This window comes from Chiloscyllium punctatum, chromosome 4 (genome assembly GCF_047496795.1).
Source record: "Chiloscyllium punctatum isolate Juve2018m chromosome 4, sChiPun1.3, whole genome shotgun sequence".
Taxonomy (NCBI): domain Eukaryota; kingdom Metazoa; phylum Chordata; class Chondrichthyes; order Orectolobiformes; family Hemiscylliidae; genus Chiloscyllium; species Chiloscyllium punctatum.
This window is the reverse complement of record NC_092742.1, coordinates 88927461-88948296: the sequence shown is the minus strand read 5'-3', so window position 1 is coordinate 88948296 and position 20836 is coordinate 88927461. Positions and strand designations below refer to the sequence as shown.

At 45.2% G+C, this 20836-nt stretch overlaps 1 protein-coding gene across 4 annotated transcripts in view; it reads right to left on the bottom strand.

Annotated features, from left to right (window-relative positions):
* Positions 1 to 20836, bottom strand: part of LOC140476514 (transmembrane protein 121) — a 134839-nt gene that overhangs the window by 49991 nt on the left and 64012 nt on the right. For 3 of the 4 annotated variants that reach the window (XM_072569256.1, XM_072569255.1, XM_072569254.1), the window contains one exon: positions 499 to 6830. The exons of the other annotated variant lie outside the window; for it this stretch is intronic. In XM_072569256.1, the coding sequence (XP_072425357.1) occupies positions 5197 to 6135 (939 nt within the window). In that variant the 5' untranslated portion in view covers positions 6136 to 6830 and the 3' untranslated portion in view covers positions 499 to 5196. Of the gene's footprint in view, positions 1 to 498; positions 6831 to 20836 lie in introns of those variants that run through there. 4 annotated transcript variants of the gene reach the window in all.

Sequence of the window (20836 nt, the reverse complement as noted above, 5' to 3'; positions counted from 1 at the left end):
TCTGAAGTTGTCTTCACTGTTGTGGTGTGGAGAAATGCAGTATCTTATTGTGCACAGCAGCAGGCTACAAAACAGCAGAGTGACAATGACCCAGAGTGTTGTCCGATTTGAAGGAGATCTATAGCTCTAGAATCCCAGCACCTCCCCCCCCCCCCCCCACCCCACCCACCCCCGCCCAAGTCATCTTTAAACTGGTGCAATGGGACCTTCTGGTGTCTTGTCCTGCTAGTAGTGGCCCCTGCTTGATTGCTGGTTCCAATCTCATTGACCAGCAGCTCACTAGGGAAGGCCATCCCGCCTCTGAGGGGGAAAAAACTGCGAGACGTTCCCATTCTGGGAACAAGTTGAGATCACCTCTGCTTTCTCAATGTGGAGCTGTGGGATTTCAGATCAGGTTGTTCACGGGGTTTAATACCACCCCACCCACCCCACCCCTCCAATTCTTTCCAACACTGAGGCAAGAGCACGATTGGCTGAATCACATTCATTTGAAACAAGTTGTGACCGATGACCCAGGTTTTATTGTGAATCGATGAAGAAATGCAAACATTGAGCTGAGGACCCATCTTTGTGCAGACAACACGAGCGAAAATCAAATGCAGAGTTTTAATAGCGTTGATTGTGTTAATGATCATCATCTAAACCGTAACACATTCTTTAGCTACGTGGTTTTGCATATCTTATTTATCCTTTGATTACTTCAGTATCAGGCCTGTGGTGTTTGTCAAACAAATAAGGTTAATTTTGCTTCAGCAAATCAACTTGGTTTTCCAATAATCTCCCTGTTAGACAAATCACAGACAGCCAAAATAACGTCTTGCAGTTCAGAAAGTGACAGGGTTAGAGTGACTGACAGTTTTCCCAGTAATGGCAAGGACAGTCTGAGAACATAAAACAAACAAGCACAGGACCTTGAAATCATGTGGCTCCGGGATGAAAATTAAATAAGTGCCTTGCTCTGCCTCATTGTTCGTCCTTTACAAACATTAGCTTAACAATATGCTTCGTAAACCTCAACAACTGGTGGCTACTTATTAAAAATGGTGGTTCATTCTTTAATTCTTTTCACAATTTCACATCTTTGACCAATGAGGGTGCTTCATCACCACTGTCAAATCATAGAATCACAGAACTGGTTTGATGCAGGAGGAGGCCATTCAGCCCATAATGTCTGCAATGGCTCTTGGAACATTTTAACTTAGTGCCAACTTTTGCCTTTTCACCCAACCCTGTTTAAAAAGAAACAATCATCCAATACCCTCTTGAATACCTCACTTGACCTCACTTCCAGGCAGTGCATTCCAGACACTAATTACTTGCTGTGTGTTAAGGGGTTTTTCTAACCTCACGTGTACAAATTTGTAACATGCTTCAGAACGAGAGGCAACAATTTCAGATCTGCTTGAGTGTGTCTCTCCCTGTCTGCTTTGTCCAGACCTTTCCTGATTTTGAAAACTCTATCAGATCCCTTCCTGGACTTCTCCAAGAAAAAAAAAACGTATCTCCTCTTTCTAATCTACCTCAGCACTGGATCGATCCTCGTAAACCTCTTCTGCATGCTGGCTGGTGCATTCACATCTTTCCATAGCGTGGCACCCAGAACCCTGCACAACATTCCAAGTGAGATCTATCCAGTGTCCTGTGATTTCAGCTTAACCTCCCTGCTCCACTACCCTATGCCTGTCATATTGAAACCTGAATACTGTATGCTCTCTACCTGACCTGTCACATTTAATAAATTATACACATATACATCCTGTTTTCTCTGCTCCTGAACACCTTTTAGAATAGTCCCCTTTCCTTTCCACTGTCTCTCCATATTCTTTATATTCCATTTACACTTCATATTTCCCTTATCCACCTCATCCATCAATGTGTCTGCTGTCCTTTTGAAGTTCCACACAGTCCTCCTCAAAGAATTGTAGAATCTCTAGAGTGGGGAAGCAGGCCATTCAGCCCATCAAGTTCACAACAACCCTCTGAATAACCCTATCAGACCCACCCCTCTAACCTATCGCTGTAACCCTCCATTTCCCATCGCTAGCCTGAACACCCTGGGACATGATGGGCAATTTAGCATGGGCAATCCACCTAACGTACACATCTTTGGACCGTGGGAGGAAACTGGAGCACCCAAAGGAAACCCACGCAGATGCAGGGATAATGTGCAAACTCCACACAGTCACCCAAGGGTGGAATCAAACCCTGGCCCTGTGAGGAAATACATCTAACCACTGAGCCACCGTGTCACCCTAAAGTTTACAATTCTCCTAAGTTTTGTCTCATTTACAAACTCTAAAATTGTCTCGTGCCCCCAAGTTCTTGATCATTTATGTATATCATGCAAGGCAAAGTTCCTAACATGACCCCTGAGGAGCTCCATTATCTTTTTCCAGCCTGACAAATACCCATTAGCCATTATTCTATGTTTCTTATCCCTCAGCTAACTCTGTATCCACTTTACTACTGTCCTTTTTCATTCTATAGTCTAACTTTCCATCCAGGACAAAGCAGCCCACTCGAGTGGTACCACATCCACAAGTAACCACTCCATCCACCACTGCTGCTCAGTAGCAGCGGTGTATACTATCTACGAGATGCACTGCAGAATTCACCAAGGCTCCTTAGACAACACCTTCCAAACCCACAACCACTTCCATCTAGAAGGAAAAGAGCAGCAGATGCATGGGAACACCACCAACGGCAAGTCCCCCTTCAAGCCGCTCATCATCCTGACTTGAAAATTTATCTCTGTTCCTTCATTGTCAAAATTTTGGAATTTCCTCCCTTAAGGGCATTGTGGACCAACCTACAGCAGGTGGACTCCAGCAACTCAAGAAAGCTCATCACCACCTTCTTAGGGATGGGCAATACTGGCAGGTCCAGCCAGTATTGCCCACATCCCACGAGTGATAAAATAAAACTACAAGTCTCGTGTCCACGTACACCTCACCAATAGCCTTCCCCTCGGCAACCCTCTCTGTTGCCTCTTCTAAGAAGTTAGACAGACGTGATTTTCATTTAATAAATCCATGATGACTCTTCCAATCAATCCACATTTTTTTCCATGTGACTCTTAATTCTGTTCCAAATGATTATTGGTTTCAGAAACAAAACCATAAGACATAGGAGAACTAGGCCATTTGGCCTAAAGTCAAGATTCGAATCCGAGGAGCAGAAAAAATGACATCTGAAAAGTTGATTTTCCTGCTCCTCGGATGCTGCCTGACCTGCTGTGCTTTTCCAGCGACACCCTAATCTTGACTCTAATCTCCAGCCTCTGCAGTATTCACTTCCGCTCATTTGGCCTTGAGTTTCCTCCCATTGATTTCATGATAATCCTCAACACCACATTCCTGCCTTTCCACCATAACCCTTGATTCCCTCCCTGATTTAAAATTCTGTCCATCTCAGCCTAGAACCCAGCCTCTATAGCCCTCTGCAGGACAGACTTCCTCAGATTCACTGGCCTCCGGTGGGTGGGGGTGGAATTTTCCTCATCTCTATCCTAACCGGGTGACTCCTTTTCCTTTGAGTTTGCTCTCTGGTTTTAAACTCTCCCAAAATGGATAACAATCTCCCCACATAGAGCCATACGGCATAGAAACAGACCCTTCACAGTCCAACCAGTCTACACCGGATATAATCCCAAAACTCAACAACTCCCACTTGCCTGCTCCCAGCCCATGCTCCCCCCACCCCTCCCAAACCTTTCCCATTCATGTACTTATCTACCTGTTTGCATCATCTACTCTGTCAAGTTCCCTAAGAATCATCCCTGTTTCGATGAGGTCACCTCTCATTCTTCTGAACCCTAGTGAGTACAGTCCATTCATTCCCAGGATCTGCCTTGTCAACCCTCCCTGGACTGCCTCCAATGCCAGTACATCTTAATTCCAAACTGCTCCAGTTTCACAGCATTCCAGCTCTGGTCTGTAGGACGGGGCGGAAAGGGGTGGGGGGGTGGGGGGTGTAGGTTTGGAGGTGAGGTGAGGTGGGACTCACCTCAGAGGGGCTGGATCAAGGTTCCCAGTATTGGGGGGGGGGGGGAGATTTGGTGGCTGGAGAACCACTTAGTGTCACCTTGCTGCCGAGCTCCTTCCCAATCATCCCTACGGAGTGATCTCGGCAACTCCCTGGCCCCACCCCCCCCACCCCATGACTCTGGTCTGGGATCTATATTTGGACTTGAATGGGTATCACTGACCAACAGCTCTTGGTGGTTTGGATTTTCACATGATAATCAAGCATACAGTAGACCTTCATGATAAAGAGGTCAAGTGGGACTCACGGCAGTTTCCTTCACACTGACGGAGAACTCCCTTCTCTTATCCATAAGGAAGAGTGACCCACTGCTTGCAAGAGTTGCAATTCATGGTTTACTCATGACGTAAGCTGGAGCCTAACGTCAATGTGTTGTAAATACAGGGGCAATAGTATGAGACAGCAGCTTCCTAGAAGAATGATTCAAATCAACATTTCAGAAGCACTGAGCAATTTTCACTAGAATTGCAGAAGTCCAGGTTTAATTACAACCGTGAGTTGCAAGTGCAAAGGAAGTGAAGGACAGCACATGAGGTGTCACCAACCCCAAAAGAAAAGGGTGATGATTCAAGGGCGACATGTCACATATCAAAACATGTTTCGCTGTTTGCCTTTCCACCTCCAATCTTCCTCCTGCCTTTAAAATTTGACAGAGATTTATGAAATAATTTAAATATTCTGATCCGAAAATACAGCTGCACCTCAAAATATGTTTGTAAAATGGTCACTTAAACATGTTAATTCGTACATTAGAAAGTTGAAAAGTCTCAAGTCTTTAGAACGACAAACCAATGCGCCGTCAGCTGTGGAAAATAAATGCATTGTGTTACAGCCTCTCGTGGTGAGTTCAAGCTAGAGTTTCCATCCAAACCTTTAGTTATAGTTTGAAGGGTTTATGGTACCATTCCACAGCTCCGTTCATTCCCTTGGTTTTCACATTGTACCTGAGATGTTGTAAGAGGCTGGTGACTGGAGACCAAAAGGAGGAGGGGGAAGTGAGAGACAGGATGAACACAGATCATTGGCTGCCCATCCACACAACTTTTTTGGACAGGGCTAGCTAAAGTCCGGCGTTGTTTCCTTCCAGTTGGCCCACCAACTCCTCTGCCCAGGCCCCCAGTGTGTTATGATGCACTGTTTTGCCACATTGTGTCATGTGTCCACTATTTCCCTCGTTGGCGTTTGGTCCTGTGGAATGGCTTGTGTTTCATGGATTGTCTGATTGTGCGGAATGGAGTTCTGCTGCAGTTCAAGGGCTATCGCGTTCTCTGGGAAATTCTTGACCTGCTTCTGGTACTCTACAAAAGTGCAAGTCTTGGTCGCGATTGCGATGACGTTCTTACCGATAAATATAGTCGAAACCCGGCTGTCTCGAAACAAGACCATGTTAATTGCCCGGATGAATATTGTGACCACGTTGATGGTTACCAGACTTAAAACAGGGTATAGCATCATCTTTTGAGGGGCTATGTACTCACCTTGCATGCTGATCTCACTGAGAGACACACACGGCAGAATGAGCAAGAGAATATAGCAGTAGAAAAACATGAGGCCCTCTGCCCACATCGGAAGGCCAGACCTATGTGGCTCCCAGAGATTGGCCTGGATGTCCAAAATATCCAGCAAGTCCAAGGCTACCCAGAAGAGGCGTCCTCGCAGGTCTTCCTTCTTCCTGAAAGTCCTGACATAGTCCATGCTGTCCAGGGCGATCAAGATGAGGTACAATCCAGGCACACAGATGGAAAGGAGTAGGGTCAAGGCCTTCCGTGCAACAGTGTCCGTGCTCTTCTTCTCAGCCTTATAGTTCTGAAATATAAAGTAGAGCTTAATCTCGAGGACAAATATGTACAGGAACCAGAGGATCATGGCGTAGCCACGCTTGGCAGTCTTCACCTCGGCTCCAACCCAGACAGCCACGTACCGCAGCACGATCAGGAAGCAGATGTCTCCGACCAAGACAATGATACAGACGCCAATCTTCCGAGGCCCCTGGTTCTGCTCCACCAGGTAGGCGTCCATGAAGGCCATGCTGCTCATGATGACGATGGTGGAGAGGCAGACGTGGCGCCGGTCCGGCGGTGGCAGCACCATGTTGATCCGTCAAGGAGCTCCCGGCACTCCAAGGGGGTCCTGACCAACTAATGAACTAGACAGCTCAGCCAAAGCGTCGCAGCTCCTACAGAGGAGGATGGCTTGCATGAAGCCGATAGCCTCCGATTCTGTGCTCCGAAAGGAAGACGAGTATTTCCTCCAATGTCTGATCCTTTAAAGATTCAGTAACGTTAATGAGCAACTTCAACCATCCGCAATCCTACTGCGTGCGGGGTGTATGTTTCTTGGCTAAACCAACGCTCCGAGGTGCTGTGCACTTCAAAGGGAAAGCAGTGCACAATTTCAAATGGAAGAAGTAAACAGATCACAGGAATCCATTAGCCCTGGTGAAAAGCATTATACATCTGACCTGTAGACACAAGCTAGGATTAATGACTTGGAATGTTTAATCCAGGAGATGGTGTGCCCATTCAGTGCAGTGAGAGCGGAATCAGCCTGAGATGCATCCCGAACTGATTGATGACCAATTTGCAGGCGGAGTGTGCAGTGGGCTGGAGTAATTCATCAGCTGCATTCTGTGCACTGGAGCTGTGATCTTCTACTCTGCTGCACGGCCTGTGTCATTGTGCTGATCATTGTTTACCACGAGAGCGAAGACCTCCTCTCTGGAATCCTGATCCTGGTTTTCATCTTAAAATCCATCGCCGCACTAATTTGAAACAATTGGATGAGCTCTGGGAGAAATGGGGTTGGGGTGGAGAGAGAAAAGAGAGAGAGAGAGAGATGAGTTAGTGTTGAAAGATTGTACTGGCTCATGTTCACGATGGTAGACTGCTCTACTGCTAGTTCAGCAGAGAACGGTGTACAATTTTGAAAGGGCTAGGTTTATGAATAGGAAAGGTTTAGAGGGTCTGGTCGGCATGGACGAGTTGGACCGAAGGGTCCGCTCCCACGCTGTACGTCTCTATGACTACGACTCTACAGCTTCCACAAATAAAACACAGATTTAAAAGTCCATGGCCTTTGAACGGACATCTAAGTCTTTTGTCATGCAGCCTGTGGTGCTTGGAGCTGGTAATATTTCAAAGGATGTCTGAGGGTCTGTCCAGGGCAAGTTACACACAGGATGGCCAAGACACTTATACATCTGACGTGGTAGTGCTGGGATCCACCAATGAGGTGGGATAGGAAATGCAGAACAATGCACCATTCAGAAATGCAAGGCTATCATTCATTCCCCAAACACTGCAAATCTGAGCAATCAGATTTCTAAATCAGGGAGAATGGGAGACTGATGACACATTCAGTTGGGACAGGAAGACAGGTAACAATATTACCCCTGCCTCTCAATGCAGCAGAGTGACAGCCATGGGCTAGAAACTACTCAGAAACTGTTCTCCACGAAGCTGGCCTGGAAATAGGAGAGGAAAGGGGGGATGGGTGGGCTACCACTTTGACCACCTGTTCTTGATCATTAGCCACGGCTTTAGGTTGTGTCACTTCATCTGTCCCAAAAGACTCGATATTTCCTTCAAAGATGTCACCCATTTACAGGGCTCTCGACAGTTTGGTCATGCAGTGCTGGATAATGTTTGTGGATCAAATGAATGAACACTTGTTACGAGACGATGAGCATTTTCCTCACTAGCCTGGTAGAAAAGCAACATACATAGCATTCAGCACACCAGGCTCACAGCCTTCAATATAACATTTTCATATGTTACCCTCCAGAAATCATCTTTAATTGCTCATCGGAATGTGATTTCCCTTAACCATGAGATTTCCCAATGAGATTTGGCTGTCAGACCAAAATACATCATCCCGTTCTTATTAGCACGCCTGCTGTATCATACTGTATTTGATCACTTTTGCCTGTATCTTTCTAATTCTAAAGCCAATGACAGTGAATGGCAGCTTTAAACTAAACACATTCCTCTCTGAGGAACCCCAGCGCAGCTCCTTACAGACTGAGCGAGACATTGCAAAACAAACTTGAACAAGATAAACAGGTCATTAGAGATCAGGATCTGAGACCACAAGATAGAAATGGTAGCATTTATCTCACAATAAACTGTGTGAGGTCCAAATAAGTTCACTTAAATAGGCATCCCACTCATAATCCTGAAAGGGATTACATATTCTTCCAGCTTACTTCATCCATCCAAAAAGGCCCGATACATCCTCCAAGGGGTCATCCATTTACATTATAATCAGGCTGGTTATCTCCACTGCCTTCTTCTGGAGTTAACTCCATGTGCAGAACACAAAGAAATCCAGTTAACCAGAACTAGCGTTGACTGACATCATCCATGTTGAATCATAGAATCCAATCCCTCGTATCACCTTTAAGTTTTTCTCATTCTGCACTTTTATCTCATTGCATTGGTTACATGTGCACTCTTATGATGGTGAACCATGCTCTACAATGTCCATGCCTAGTCTGTGTTCAACCTCACTGATGGCAGCAACGGTAAGGAGTAAGTGAAGGTGGGGTACAATAATTAATCTCAATGTCCTTGGTCGGGGGGGGGTGATAGAAACATCTAATGTCCTCGACTACCCCTGTTGTGGGAGATGAGGACAGAATTTCCACAGGCTAATGCTCTCCACCTGGCACACCTTCCTCCCTCTTTCCCTTCCAGCATTCTTAAAGGACAATTCCTATCACAACAACCTGATACAATCATCTATTCCCAGAATTCCCTTCCCACTGGCACCACTCTGCTAGAATGGAGCAGATGCAACACTTGTTCTTTCACCTCCTCTCGTTCATGGGATGAACGTGTCATTTATTGTCTCTCCCTAATTGCTCAGAGGGTAGGTTAAGAGCTAACCACATTGTTGTGGGTCTGGAGGCACAGCATTCCTGAAGAAGGCCTCATGTCCGAAACGTCGATTCTCCCGCTCCTTGGATGCTGCCTGACCTGCTGTGCTTTTCCGGCAACACATTTTCAGCTCTGGAGTCAAATGTAGGCCAGATAAGGAAGGATGGCAGTTTCCTTTCTTAAAGAAGGACTTTAGTGACCCACTTGGGTTATTTTCCCAATAATTGACTTGGATTCATGGTCATCATTAATTCCAGATTGTTATTGAATTCAAATTCCACCATCTGCCGTATTAGGGCTCAAACCCAGGTTCCCAGAACATTACCTGGATCGCTGGGGTAACAGTCCAGCGATAATACCACTAGGCCCTTGCCTCTTCTTATGGTCTTGCAGTGTGCATTTGGAATAAGGAGGAAGAATGCCCCTGTACTGCCCCAGCTAGTGCTGCACTGCCTGACCTCATGTCCTCCTCCCATTTCTCACCTGAACCAAGAGGAGTCTGGAGCTAGATACTCAAGATCACCATCTCCTGCTGATTCTGATAAACAGCAGCAGCAGCACACCCGTGACATTTGTTTTAGGCAAAATCCTGACAGAATTTGTGGAATAAATGTTATGGTGAAGACTGACTAAATAAACTGCCTGATTTCCTTAAGACATCCTCTGCACTTCTCTCAAAGCAGGTGAAGGTGAAATGGATAGCATGCTAGGAGAGGTACTTAAACTCTTCAATAACATCCTGTTTACTTCAAAACAAGTGCAAAATGCTACTTTAATGAGTGCAAGCAGATATTTCAAGTGAAAGTCAGTCTTAATGAATCTCTCCCTGGCTGTTAACAGGACGGGCACTAGACTAGGAAACCAGGGGACAAAGGTAATGGTTAGCAGCTAATGAAACTTCAATGCACTTCGTAAATCTGGAATTAAAGCTAGTCTAAGAGCAACCACTGCAAATTGTCATAAAATTCATTTAATTCGCATGTGTCCATTAGGGAAGGAAATCTACCTTCCTTAGTGAAAGCTGTCCCACAGACTAGTCAAGCCTAACTTGGTGTTTCTCACGGAGTTGTACCTTAAAAAGTTTCAGACATCACCGCCATTCTGGGTATGTTCTGTCCCATTGGTAGGACAGTCCCAGTGGAGGTATAGGCACACTGGTACACAGTTGGGAAGAAGCTATCCTGGGAGCCCTCAATATTTACTTTGGACATCATGAAGTTCCACAGCATAAGGCCAAACATGGACAAGGAACCGTCCTGCTGATTGCCACGTACCATCCGTTCTCAGTGGAAGAATCAGTATGCCTCATGTTGAACACCAAAAAAAAGGACTCAAGATAATGATAGAAGGTACTCTGGGTGGGAGATTTCAATGTTAATCATCAAGAATGGCTCAGTCACACAACTACTGACGATCTGGCCAAGTTCTAAAGCGGCTGGACTGAGTCTGTTTTAAATGGTGAGGTAATCAAGACAGAAAAATCTACTTGCCCTCATCCATATCCATTTATCCATCACAGATGACAATCCATGACAGTATTGGTGGTAGTGACCACTTCATAGGCCTTGTGAAGACAAAGTTCTTTCCTCACACTGAAGAGATCCTTCACTGTGTTGTGTAACACTACCACCACGTTAAACGAGAGATCTTTCGCACAAATGTAGAACCTCAAAGCCGATCGTCTGTAAGATGCTATGGGCCATCACAGCAGCAAAATAGTATTCAACCAAAATTAGTGACTGCATGATCCAGTGGATCCCACACTCTACCAATGTCACAAACAGAGTGATCCACTCTGGTTCAATGAAGGATGCAGGGTGGCATACTAAAAGCCCACACCAGGCACAGATAAAACTGAGGCATCAGCCTGGTGAAGCCACAATACAGGATGACTTACAGACCATGAGGAGCTGTGGGGGATCATGTGGTTGATGACATGAGGTGGCCTAAGTTAGGAACGAATGGTGCGTGAGGAACATGAAGGCAAGTGAGGGCTGGACAGAAAATTCAAGTTTATTCTTTCAACTTTGGATATACTGCCACATCCCTGAGGCAGGCGAATCTGCCTCTGCATCTGGCTGTCTCTTCAATTCTGCCAGGGTCACCCCACCCCAAATTCTAATCCAGCCTGCAAATCCAATGACAATTTGAAGGCTCATATTCCTGAAGCCTCATATTCCTCCTGTCTTTGCTCGGCTGGCCCGGAAGTGAAAACCCAGGTTTGGACAATGGAGATTCTGTAGTGCTAGATCTGCAACTGAAAACTGCACCCCCTCACCCTACCAGCCACAGTGCTTGGAGTAACATATCTCACACCTTACTTTGAAAAGAAGCACATCCTCTGGAAATTGGATTGTCTGACTCCCAGTCCAGAGGCATCCAGTTGGATTAAAAAAAAAGTTTTCCCACTCTCCGATAAGCATAGGAAGGCATGGCTTTGGCAGATGGGTATGTTTGATTGATCAGTGATGAAGTGTGAGAGCAGAGTTGTTAGCAAAAGGATATCATGTATTGAAACCTCCAGGAATAGATCCAAAAGATGCTGCCTGACCTGCTGTGCTTTTCCAGCACCACTCTAATTTTGACCATAGTTTCTCCCTGTCTCCCCTATCAAAGCTTCATATTTCTGAACATCTTCTAAAGAACCTTCTCATTCTGAAGAGAACACTCCCAGATTCTCTATACTTTTTTCAAAGCAAGAGGCTCTGTGCTGATATGAAGGCACAAAGAAAGCCAACCTTGGTCCTATAATGCCTTCATTTAGGCCTCATTAATAACAGAATCTTACAGATCTGCAACCTGTAGGAGCTACGTTCTGCTTTAACTGATGGTTAGTGACTGCCTAATGCCACTAGCCCTGCAGTCCTTTTCTGATAGCAGTTTAATTCCGTTAGGCTATTGAACCAGACTTGTTTCTCAAGACAAAGGGGCACATTAATACAAAGACATTTGAGTAGGATCTGGGGACATTTGGTCGAGATGCCATCTTTCCTTATATAGGAAGTAAAGTGGCCTGCTTTGATTCTGTTGTCTATTTGATGTTGTTTTTCAGCTAGCAAATTAACATCCCCCGTTAAAACCCCTATTGAGAAAGAGTAACCTGCTGTACAGAAAGTTTGAAAATCAGTCAGAGATATCTTTTATGTTGCATCTTTTGCATTCCCACTTCCAATATTTGGTTTAATCAGTCCCCAACGGAACGCAGTCACCTCTACGAGTGGTGGATTTTGAGGAGATATAGTTCAACAATGAGGTGACAATGGCCGAGTGGTGTTATCACTGGACATTACCAGAGACCTCAGGTAATGTTCTGGGGACCCAGGTTCGAATCCCACCGTGCAGATCAAGGAATTTGAATTCAATAAAAATTGGGAATTAAGAGTTTATTGACGACTATGAATCCGTTGTTGATTGTCAGGAAAACCCATCTGGTTCCTTAATGTTCTTTAGGGAAGGAAACTGCCATCCTTACTTAGTCTGGCTGATGATGTGACTCCAGACCACAAAGAAATGTGACTGACTCTTAACTGCCCATTAGGGATGGGCAATAAATGCTGGCCTGGCCGGAAACGCCCACATTCTGTGAATGAATGATTTAAAGAAAGGTCATTCGACAATAGGGTGAGTTATGTTTGTACAATGCAACCCTCTTGGGGAGAAACTGTACTCCAGGGGGTTGACCTTCCATCTATTGTATCTGGATGCTCAGACTGACTGGTTGGAGGCTTTCTATACCTGTTGATCATTGAGTTTGGACTGCCTCAATCTCATGCTGTGTGGGTTTGAGTCTACACCGGATAGCAAGTGAGAGACATAGGAGAAACTGTGCTCCATTGCTGCAATGGGGAATGTGCTTCTAAGATTGTAACTGAGTCGTAGTGTTGGTAAAACATAGGGAAAATGTATCTGGTTTAGAGGGGGGTGCAAGTACACACTTCCAGGATACAATGTAGGCAAAAAGGGCTACATCATAAGGACAGGTTACATAAACTAGGCTTGTATTTCCTTGTTTAAGGGATGTCAAATTACATAGTTTACGATATTAAGATACTTAGGTTTAACTCATTCAATCTTGATCAACTGGGTCAATGGGCTGAAGAGTGGCAGATGGAGTTGAAAATTTGTATAAATGCAAGGTAATGCCTTTTGGTAAAACAAACAAGGACAGAACTTAGACAATTAAAAGTAGGGCCTTGGGTAGTGTTGTAGAACAGAGAGCCATAAGAGCTCAGGTATGTAATTCTTTGAAGTTTGCATCACATGTAGACAGGGTGGTTATGAAAGCTTTTAGCACACTTGCCTTCATTGCTCAGCCCTTTGAGTATAAGAGTTGGGAAGTCATGTGGAGGTTGTACAGGGCATTGGTGAGGCCTCTTCTGGAAAACTGTGTCCAGTTCTGGCTGTCCTGTTCTAAGAAGGAAATTATTACGCTGGAGAGGGTTCACACGGAATTTACCAGGATGTTGCTGGGAATGGAGGGTTTGAGTTAGAAGGAGGGGCTGTGACTTATTTCACTGGAGCGTAGGAGGTTGAGAGGTGACCTTCTAGAGGTTTATACAATATAGATAGGTGAACAGCAGGTGTCTTTTCCCTAAGGGTGGGGGATTTCAAGACTAGGGACACAGTTTTAAGGTGAGAGGAGAAAGATTTAAAAAAGACATGAGGGTTACTTTTTTTTAAAGAGAGTGGTTTGTGTGCGGTATGAGCTTCCAGAGGAAGTGGTGGATATGGATACAGTTACAACATTTAAAAAACAGTTGGATAAGTGCATGAATAAGAAGGGTTTGGAGGGAAATGGGCCGAACACAGGAAGGTGAGATTAGTTTAGTTTGAGATTATGGTCTGGTTGGACCGAAGGTTCTGTTTCCGTGCTTTATTACTCCATGACTCTATGTTAAAGGAGTTAGCAGCATAGATACAGAGGAACTCTAGTCTCTGGTGACAGACTGCAGGCAAGAGAGCACTAACTGGAGCTATGTGGCTCTGCAGTGATGTTCACAGAAAGACTTAGTGAAATTCTGGAAAACACGGCTCTCGAAATCTATCGAGGCTAAGCATCAATTGAAAAATTCCAAGCTGAGTTTAATTAGATTGTTAATAACTAAAGGTATTAAGGGCAATGGAAGCAAGGGACAAAGACAGTATTTAGATACAAATCGGTCATCATCTAACTGAATGGTTTAGCAGGCTTCAGCAGTAGGTATGAGGCTGGAGAAGCACAGAGGGTTGGGCAGCTTCCAAGAAGTAGGAAAATCAATGTTTCAGGCTGAAACGCTCCATCAGGGCTGCAGCAGGCTTGATGGGAGGGCCTTAGTGGACCTACCTGTTAGTGGGCCAGGGGAGGAGGGGGATCTTTTCCGGCCTCTTTGGGTTGGGTTAAAGAGGCAGGAGTAGCAGATATCTGAAGGACTGTGCGGACCACTTTGCCGATGAGTTCCCATCTCCAAATGTTTTAGTGCGACGCTTTATGCATTATCGGGAGCCCATTATCAAGACTCACTGTGGTAGTGTGCTGGAAATCAGATAAGCTGGTTTTCTTCAGCTTCAGAGTAGCTTACTGCAGAGAAGAGACAGAGAGAGAGGTAGAGAGAGGGGGGCTGCTGTAGAACTGCTGGTTTCTCTTTGGGGCTATCAAAGCTTCACTCAGTCTTTTTTCACAGCCTGACTTGGTCAACTATAGGGCAACCAAACACATGGTTGTTGGCAGGTAGAGTACTTCTGTCCCTAGTCAACAGTTTCAGTTGTAAACAACCCTTTGGTTCCAGTTTGTCTGCATACTGAACTCAACAGCTACACAAAAAAAGGGTTCACAACAGATATCAAATCCCTTGCTTTCAAAACACGCAGCCACCTTTGTAAATCCCTGGGTTCCAAAACACTTGTCTCCCACTTCGCTCCACACGATTAAAAAGCACCAAGTAAAAAGGCACTGTCTTTATGAGAGGCAATTATCAGGCATGTTTCACCATTCCTTTGAACTATTCTCCAGGTGAACAGGACTTCCTCCCTCCCCACAACTGCAGTGTCCATGACCAGTCCTTGGTGAAAACGGAAGGGCCAGGGGCACAGGCTTGAAAGCGATTGTCCAGTAGCACAGGCCAGTTGCCATGGAGACTGCTGTCAGGGTCAGTGCTCTGGTTTACCATCATCAGCCTTATTTCCCATTTACCATTGTTCCCTCTCATCTCCCAGACACACTCACTGCTGCCAGTTGCCCCTCACATTGCAGATTGGCTCTCCTCCTGCCATCCCTCTCAGTCCACCCACCATCGCCAATTGGAAAGCGATCTCAGAGGCATGCTCTTGATCACCAAGCCTCCTGGAAGGCTGTGGTTGAAACCTAACTCACGGTCAAAATCCAAAACAAAAGCTTGCAAATTGGGGGAGGCAGTGGCACAGTGGTAATGCCTCTGGGCTAGTATTCCAGGATAACGTTGTAGGGGCTTGGGTTCAAATCCCACCACGGCAGATGGTGACGTTTGAATGAACTTTTAAAAAGCCACCATTTGTCATGATAACCCATCCGGTTCACTCATGTCCTTTAGGGAAGGGAATCTGCCTTTCTTCCCTGGGTCCGGCCTCCATTTCACAGCACTGTGACTGACTTTTAAACGACCTCAACTCTATTGGGTATGAGCAGTAAATAAGCCAGTAAACCAATAAACCATAATCTGCAACCCATGAATAAATAACAACAAAAAAATTTCAGCATCCAGAAGGTTCCACCTGGAGCTGCAATGAAAGGACAGGCTTAGCTCCAAGGCATTCTATTTAATTAACTGGAATATGCATCGACTACCAAGAGAGTAGCTAGGGTCTGATGCAGGAATAATTGTCGTTCCTTATTCCATTTGCCTGGAGCGAGCTTTGTTCTGCAGAACTGCTTGCATGGAACGTAGCAAAGGAGAAATGTAAAGAGCAGATGCCAGCAAACAGCAGCAATGTCAACTGAATCCACCAAGCCTGAAGGTGGTCCATTTTTCTGGGGTCAGATTATTAAGGTATAAGGCGAGTGAACAGAGAACAGGCCCATATTAGCTCACTGTACAGCAGAGCATGCTTGAGGGGCTGGATCGCTTGACCAGTGTTGGGACTGACCTGAACCAAGTTGACCCTGACACTGCAGGTCAAATCAAACTTGTTCCTGAGCCGCTGCGGTGGGCACACAGGAGGGTCGAGAGGGCATGTCACCCCAGCAAGTCTAAAAGCTTGCAATGGCAGTAATTTTGAATGGGTCGGCCTCATTTTAAAACCTGACTTTGATTTATTATTCGCACACGTACCTAGGTGCAGAGAAAGGTTTTGTTTTGTGTGTAGTACTGGCAGATCATACCGTACAATGATCACAGAGTGATCAAACAGAGCAAGGAATACAAAGTTACAAAGTTGCAAAAGCAGAAGTATTGAAGAAGGTCTGCAAAGTTTTTAAAACAAAAAGAAGCAAAATGGAGATGGAGGTTACCAGCTGCGATTGTTAGACCCAATATCAAGACCAGAAGGCTTCAAGGTTTCAAATCAAAGGATGAGTTGTTGTTCCTCGAACTTTGTTGAAACACTGCAGGAGGTCAAAGGTAGAGAGGCCAACTCGGGAGCAAGGTCAGGAGCTAAACTGGCAGGTAGTCAGGTAAACGGAGGCATTCAGCAAAGCTGTCACATCCAATCTACGTTCTGTGGAATCACCAGCAATAAGTGCTGGCCTAGCCAGAGACGCCCACAACTTGTGATTTAAGAAAAATAAGAAATAGGAACAGGAGTAGGCTATTTGGCCCCTTGAGCCATGGGTGGGGCAGTATGGTAGCTCAGTGATTAGCACTGCTGCCTCACAGCGCCAGGGACCCAGATGACTGTCTATGTGGAGTTTGCACATTCTCCTCCAGGTACTCCAGCTTCCTCCCAAAGTCCAAAGATGTGCACGTTGTGTCGATTGGCCATGGGAAATGCAGGGACTGGGTTGGGGCTGGGTTCGGGCGGAGTGCTCTTTGGAGGGTCAGTGTGGATTCGATGGGCCAAATGGCCTCTTTCCGCACTGTAGGGATTCGACGATTTGAGCCTGCTCAATCATTCAATAGGTTCACAGCTGATCTGACATTCCTAGTATCTGTTCCTGCTTTTTCCCTGGAACCCTGAATCCCACTGTCGATCAAGAGTATATCTATCTTCACATTTAGTATACATAAAAGATTCCTCTGGATTTTTTTTTAAGCTGGATTTCTTGCATTTTTATTTTAGTTATTCATTCATGGGTTAAGGGCATCACTGGCTAGACCAGCATTTATTGCCCATTCCTAATTGCCCAGAGGGCAGTTAAGAGTCAACCACATTGCCGTGAGTCTGGAGTCACACGTAAGCCAGACCAGGTAAGGACGATAGCTTCCTTCCCGAAAGGACATTAGCGAACTAGATGGGTTTTTCCAACAATTGATTCACAGTCATCATTAGGCTCTTATTTCCAGATATTTATTGAGTTCAAATTCCACCATCTGCCGCGGTGGGATTGAAACCCGGGTTCCCAAAACATTATCTGGGTCAATGGATTAACAGACCAGTGATAATACGGCTAGGCCACTGCCTCCCCCTTGTGTATCAGAGAATTTGTACGTCTTCCCAGCCAGTGAGCCACCCGGGATTGCTGTGTGCCAGCCAGTGCCAGCATAGCACTCCTCCCTACCTTCAACAATAGTGGGTGCCCACAAGTAATCTGGGTATTTCACAGAAACGTGTACATGTGACAGCTCACTACTTACTTCGAGGTGGACAGCAACCACTTGCACTAAACGGCAGTTACTGGAGACTAACTGCGCTCTGCATAATTAGCACAGCACACGCTGTGACGAGCAGGTTAACTGTTGGTACACAGTGCGTAGGTTGCAATTACAACACTTGATGACTGCCCTGAGCTCCCCACTTCCTGGTGTGTGTGTGGTTTGCGGTCAGGAAATTAGCCCTTCATGGACATTGCACCTTGTAAGGAGCACTGACTGACATTAATATGTATACGCCACACTTCATGAATGTATTAAAGTTAATTCTTTGAGAGCCTAAGGGGTGTGAAGGGATGGGGGTAACATGGGGATGCAGTTTGCAGTTAGCAAAAATGCTATAGTTCATAATAAACGAATACTCTTTGTCCTGTAGTAAAAGGAACAGCATATTCTAGAGGAAGCATTTCTGCAACAGGAGATTGTGGCAGTGTTAATGTCACTGGACTAGTAATCTCCAGACTCTCACTAATGCTAATGCTCACTATCCCCACCATCATAGCTCATGGAGTTTAAATCCAAGTTAATAAAAACTGGAATTGAAAACTAGTCTCAGTTAAGGTGACCATGAAACTATCACTGATTGTTCTTGTGGGAATAAAAAGCCTATTTGATTCACTAATGTCCTTTAGGGAAGGACATCTGCCATCCTTACCTGATCTGGCCTACATGCGACTCCAGGCCCACAGCAGTGGTACCTCAAACAGTGATGGGCAATTAAACAATGTAATAGAGGTGGAGGCTCCACAAATATCCCCATCCTCAATGATGGAAGAGACCAACACATCAGGACAAACGTAAAGCTGAAGCATTCGCAGCAATTTTCAGACGCCAATCTTCAGCCAACTGAATTTGTTCCATGTGAGGAGTTCAAAACTGGAGGGCATAATTTCAGTGTGAGAGGAGACAGGGACCCGGGGGGGCAACTTTGTCACACAGAGGGTGGTTCGTATGCGGAATGAAGTGCCAGAGGAAGGTGTAGACGCAGGAACAGTTACAGTATTTAAGACGACACTTGGACAGGTACATGAATAGGAAATATTAAGAGGGATATGGGCCTGATTGAGTTGGACCAGAGGCTCTGCTTCTGTGCTATATGACTCTTCTGAAATGACGTAAATAGCCACTCAGTTCATGGTTGGGTGGGGAACAACAAATGCCAGCATTGCTTCTGACACCAACATCCCCTGAAAGAATAAAAGGGTAAACAAACAACAAGAGCACATGAAAAATGAAAGCATCATTTTTCATCACGTGTGCCAGATAACGAGGAGGACTGGGTTTACAGAATGTCTCTCAAGGCCTCAGGATATCCCAATTACTTCTCAGATAACAAAGTACTTTTGAATTGTAATCATGGATGCAATAAAGATCAAGTCACCATAGTCTGACCAACCACAGAGCTGTTGCCTCTTTGAAGAGAGACAACCAGTGGTGGTTTGACCTGAAGGTCACCACACCTCAGGTGAGGGGAGAGGTTGAGAAGGAGAGTTCTTCAAGGTAACCTCAGTGGGAGCAGAAACTGAATCCACTCTGTTGGTATCACTCTGCATTGCAAATTAGCCATCCCCAACTCATACTGTACAGGACATGCAACTAGCAATTTACACAGCATTTACATACTAATGTCAAACGGATAACAGCCATAACACATTTCTTGTGAAGCTCGTTGAAGGATAAATATCAGCTAAGCCGCTGGAGAAAACGTCCCTGCTCTCCTTCGCAGTACAGCTCCTGGATCCTTTATGTTAACTGAGAGAGTGGACAAATCTGAAGCCTAACATTTCATTCCAAAACTCTGCTCCTCCAAGGTTGCACTGCTGCCTCAGTACAGGCAAACTGAAATGAGGACCTCGCTTCTGTACTGAAGATTCTATAGTGAGACTTGAATTCAGCCATGGAACCCAGAGGCGAGAGTGCTTGCTATTGAACTGCTTCAAAATGGGTTACATCCAAAACGTTGACTTTTCTGCCTCCTGAAGCTGCCTGGATTGCTGTGTTCTTCCAGCCTCCTGTTGGTCTACTTCCTATTGAACTGCGACTTGCAACTCTATTGGCACCTTCCTGCCTGAATGACAATCCAGCAGAAGTTATGGCCAAGAAGAACTGGCATGAAAAATGGCATCAGTTTGCGTTCCCTGATTACAGATCTATGAAATCTATGCAGGATTACTTGATGTTGCAATTCCATTCAACAAACTAAATTGTTCTAAATGCAAGGAATCACTACGCTTTTGTATGGTACCATTCTAGTGCACTTCCCGGACTCTTGCTAAGAACAAGGAATTCTCCCGAACCGACATTTACTATTCAACCCAAAGCTTCAAATATTCATCAAGGGGTCTTAATTGCATTTGCCAATGTTGGGATCTTGCTGCGGGAAAATTGGCTAGTCTGACAGCCTGCAAACCAAAGCTGTGAGAGGAGAAAGATTTAAAAGAGACCTAAGGGGCAACTTTTTCACGCAGAGGGTGGTACGTGTATGGAATGAGCTGCCAGAGGATGTGGTGGAGGTTGGTACAATTACAACATTTAAAAGGCATCTGGATGGGTACATGAATAGGAAGGGTTTGGAGGGATATGGGCCAAGTGCTGGCAAATGGGACTAGATTTATTTAAGTATACCTGGTTGGCAGGGACAAGTTGAACCAAAGAGTCTGTTTCTGTGCTGTATAGCTTAATGGCTCTATGACATTTTGTTGGGAATGTACGGGTGCTCTGAGAACGTGACTTTTGATTCACGTTCTTACGGTTTCTTACATCCTCATTACCTTCAAGTCCTGTCCCCCTGGTGTTTATTATTTATTTGGTCCATTTTTTGAAGAAATTTAATCAGTATCAAAGAGGCAACCTTGGTGAGCTGGGAGAGAGGATTTATAAACAGCAGTAAACAGGAGGTGCTCGCACTGAACAGATTCATTGCTTTCTGTGATTCAAATGGTAGATTCTGCACAAGGGCACACTCAGGGTGATGTTTTATGTCGCTCCTTAATTATGTTGCCTTCTCCCACTGTTAGTTTGAGAATGAGAAAACGTGCTGTTAAAAGCCAGTCTCATTTCTGTTCAACAATAAAAAAAACCCTCCATGATGTAGATCACAAGAGGAAAGACGGGGTACTTGTTCCTTCACCACTCTGGACCCTGATGAGATCAGAT